Source organism: Dipodomys ordii, unplaced genomic scaffold (assembly GCF_000151885.1).
Source record: "Dipodomys ordii isolate 6190 unplaced genomic scaffold, Dord_2.0 Scaffold103, whole genome shotgun sequence".
Taxonomy (NCBI): Eukaryota; Metazoa; Chordata; class Mammalia; order Rodentia; family Heteromyidae; genus Dipodomys; species Dipodomys ordii.
In genome coordinates this window covers 253,628-256,399 of record NW_012267319.1, presented here as the reverse complement: position 1 = coordinate 256,399, position 2,772 = coordinate 253,628, and the positions used below count along the sequence as shown (strand labels likewise).

General features: G+C 43.6%; 1 protein-coding gene across 1 annotated transcript in view; it reads left to right on the top strand.

The window, feature by feature from the left end:
• Positions 1-2,772, top strand: part of Brwd1 (bromodomain and WD repeat domain containing 1) — a 107,750-nt gene that overhangs the window by 82,801 nt on the left and 22,177 nt on the right. The window contains exons 26-27 of the mRNA XM_013027337.1: positions 1,303-1,458; positions 2,012-2,132. Coding sequence (XP_012882791.1) covers positions 1,303-1,458; positions 2,012-2,132 — 277 coding nt within the window. The remainder of the gene's footprint in view (positions 1-1,302; positions 1,459-2,011; positions 2,133-2,772) is intronic.

Sequence of the window (2,772 nt, the reverse complement as noted above, 5' to 3'; positions counted from 1 at the left end):
CGGTCTCTTGGGGAGATTAAGCGTTGGAACTCGAACTCTCTTTTTGGTTGGAGAGAGCTGTGGCGTTTCCCTACTGCCCCGTCGCCATCTTGGTCCCCCCTTGTTCATTGGCTTTTTAATGACTATATTTGTCAGGAAAGTTCCCATAAGCATTTTCTTCATGCTTTAGTTTAAAAACTGCTTTAAAGCAGCTGTCCTAGAGGCACTATTTGTGTGTGTGTTACATGTGTATGTGTGTGGCATGTCTCCATTGGAGAGTGGCCTGAAAACATGAGCTGCCACAATGGATGATGACATCCTGTGTCTGTCAGAACTTGTGCTTAAGCGTTCCACTTTCCCCACTAGGAGTTAAAAGAAATCATCTACTTCATTTATACTCCCTGCAGTTAAGGAGATTAGTCATCTCTCCTTTCGAGATTAATTTGCCTATGTTGCCTTAAGTTTTTAAATGAGTTCTGATGTCTGAGAATGTGATGACAATTGTCTTTTAAGTTTTATTAGGGTGGGTAGATTGTGTTGTACTTGAATTATAGCAATTTGTTAATCTCAAGTGATAATCTTTACAAAGCTGCAAATTTGGGGCCAGGTTCAGCAGTGAAAACAAGCCATTTCTACCACTCCAGAGGCAGGGATGAGTAAGATTGTGATTTTAGGTCATTCCAGGCAAAACATTGGTGAGACTGCCATCTCAACAAACAAGCCCAACAGGCTAATACTTGCCACCAATCCAGCCACCCTGGAGGCAGAGATAGGAGAAGATAGGCCAAGGCTTGCCTGGGCAAACAGCAGGCTACTTTGTCTGAAAAATAAGGAAAGAGGTGGTTTGGAGGTGTGGTTTGAGTGGTATTTGGCTCACAGCACAGAGCCCTGAATTGAAACCCCAGTACTAATAGGAAAAATTACAAATTTGAACTTGTTAAAAAATATTTAAATTTTTAATTTTTTTGTCGGGACTATGGCTTTTACTCTGGGCCTATCTACTGTCCTGAGTTTCTGTGCTCAAGACTAGCACCCTACCACTTGAGGCCTCACTCCACTTCTGGCTTTTTGGTATTTTATTGAATATAAGAGTTTCATGGATTTTCCCTGCCTGGAGCGGCTTTAAACTGCAATCCTCAGATCCCACCTTCCTAAGCTAGGACAACAGGTGTGAGCCAGTGGCACCTGGATGACTTTTACTTTAATTATATAGATGTAACATAGTTTGTGAGCTTTGAAAATTGAATTTTGGTATAGGACCATTAGTACTTGGATTGATTTCTTCCCACCTCTTCTTGTTCTTTTTTTAACTTGAATTAATAGTTGATCCACCTGAAGAATTAGGAGCAAGTGTTTCTGTCACATCAGATGAGCTAGAGAAATTGCTCTACAAGCCACAGGAAGGTGAATGGGGTCAGAAATCACGTGATGAAGAATGTGACCGGATTATCAGTGGTATAGATCAACTATTGAATCTTGGTAAGCTTTTTGGGGGTGAAAAGTTTCATTTTCAACTTTTTTTTTTTTTTGTCGGTCGTGGGGCTTGAATTCTTGGCCCGGACACTGTCCCTCAGCTCTTCAGCTCAAGGCTGGTGCCCTACCACTTGAACCACAGTGCCACTTCCGGTTTTTTGGTGGTTTATTGGAGTTAAGAGTCTCATAGACTTTCCTGCCCGGGCTGGCTTTGAACTGCGATCCTCAGCTCTCAGCCTCCTGAGTAGCTAGGATTACAGGCGTGAGCCACTGGTGCCCGGCTCATTTTCAACTTTTCTATACAAGTATTTTGTTGTATAGATGTATGCTTATATCTATGTATTTCTGTCAGTATTAGAGCTTGAACTCAGGGCCTTGCTCTTGCTGTGTTGGCTTTCTACATAGCCACTTGAGACCCACATTCAACCCCTTTTATAAAAGCATTTTCAAATAGCATAGTTGAGGTTCTGTTTGTTGCCTTGTGATTTGACCGGTCACATTACTCTGTCACCTAAAGATGATGGATTATTGTCAAAGGCTCTCCTGTCTTTCCTAACAGATGCAGCAGCAGCATTTGCAGGCCCAGTCGATCTCTCTACATATCCAAAGTATTGCACTGTGGTGGCTTATCCAACTGATTTGTACACCATTCGAACGAGGCTCAGCAATCGGTTTTACAGGTGAGCAGAGAACTTTCCAACTGGTATATTGGTATACCCTTTGGCCTTAGCGGTTACGGTAAATGAGAAACAGGTGGTCAAATGAACCTTTCTTATTTGGGTTTCATTCTTTTGGAATAAGATGTTTTCCTTAGTGGTGTTGGGTGAATTTGGAGAGAGCAAGCCATAAGGTAAAATACCTTGCTTCTGTCCTTAATTTTTAGTTCTCTGTTTTTGTTAGATTATATTATGTAGATACTGTTTCTTACTTTTTTTTGGGGGGGGGTCTGGTCGTGGGGCCTGAACTCTGGGCCTGGGCGCTGTCCCTCAGCTCAAGGCGAGCGCTCTACCACTTGAGCCACAGTGCCACTTCGGACTTTTTTCTTTTTGCTTATGTGGTTCTGAGGAATCGAACCCAGGGCCTCATGCATGCAAGGCAAGCGCTCTACCACTGAGCCACCTTCCAAGCCCCGATAATACTAGAATTTTTTTTGAGGGGGGGAGGTCCGGTCATGGGGCCTGAACTCTGGGCCTGGGCGCTATCCCTCAGCTCTTCAGCTCAAGGGTAGCGCTCTACCACTTGAACCACAGCGCCACTTCCAGCTTTTTTCTTTTTGCTTATGTGGTGCTGAGGAATCGAACCCAGGGCCTCAGGCATGCA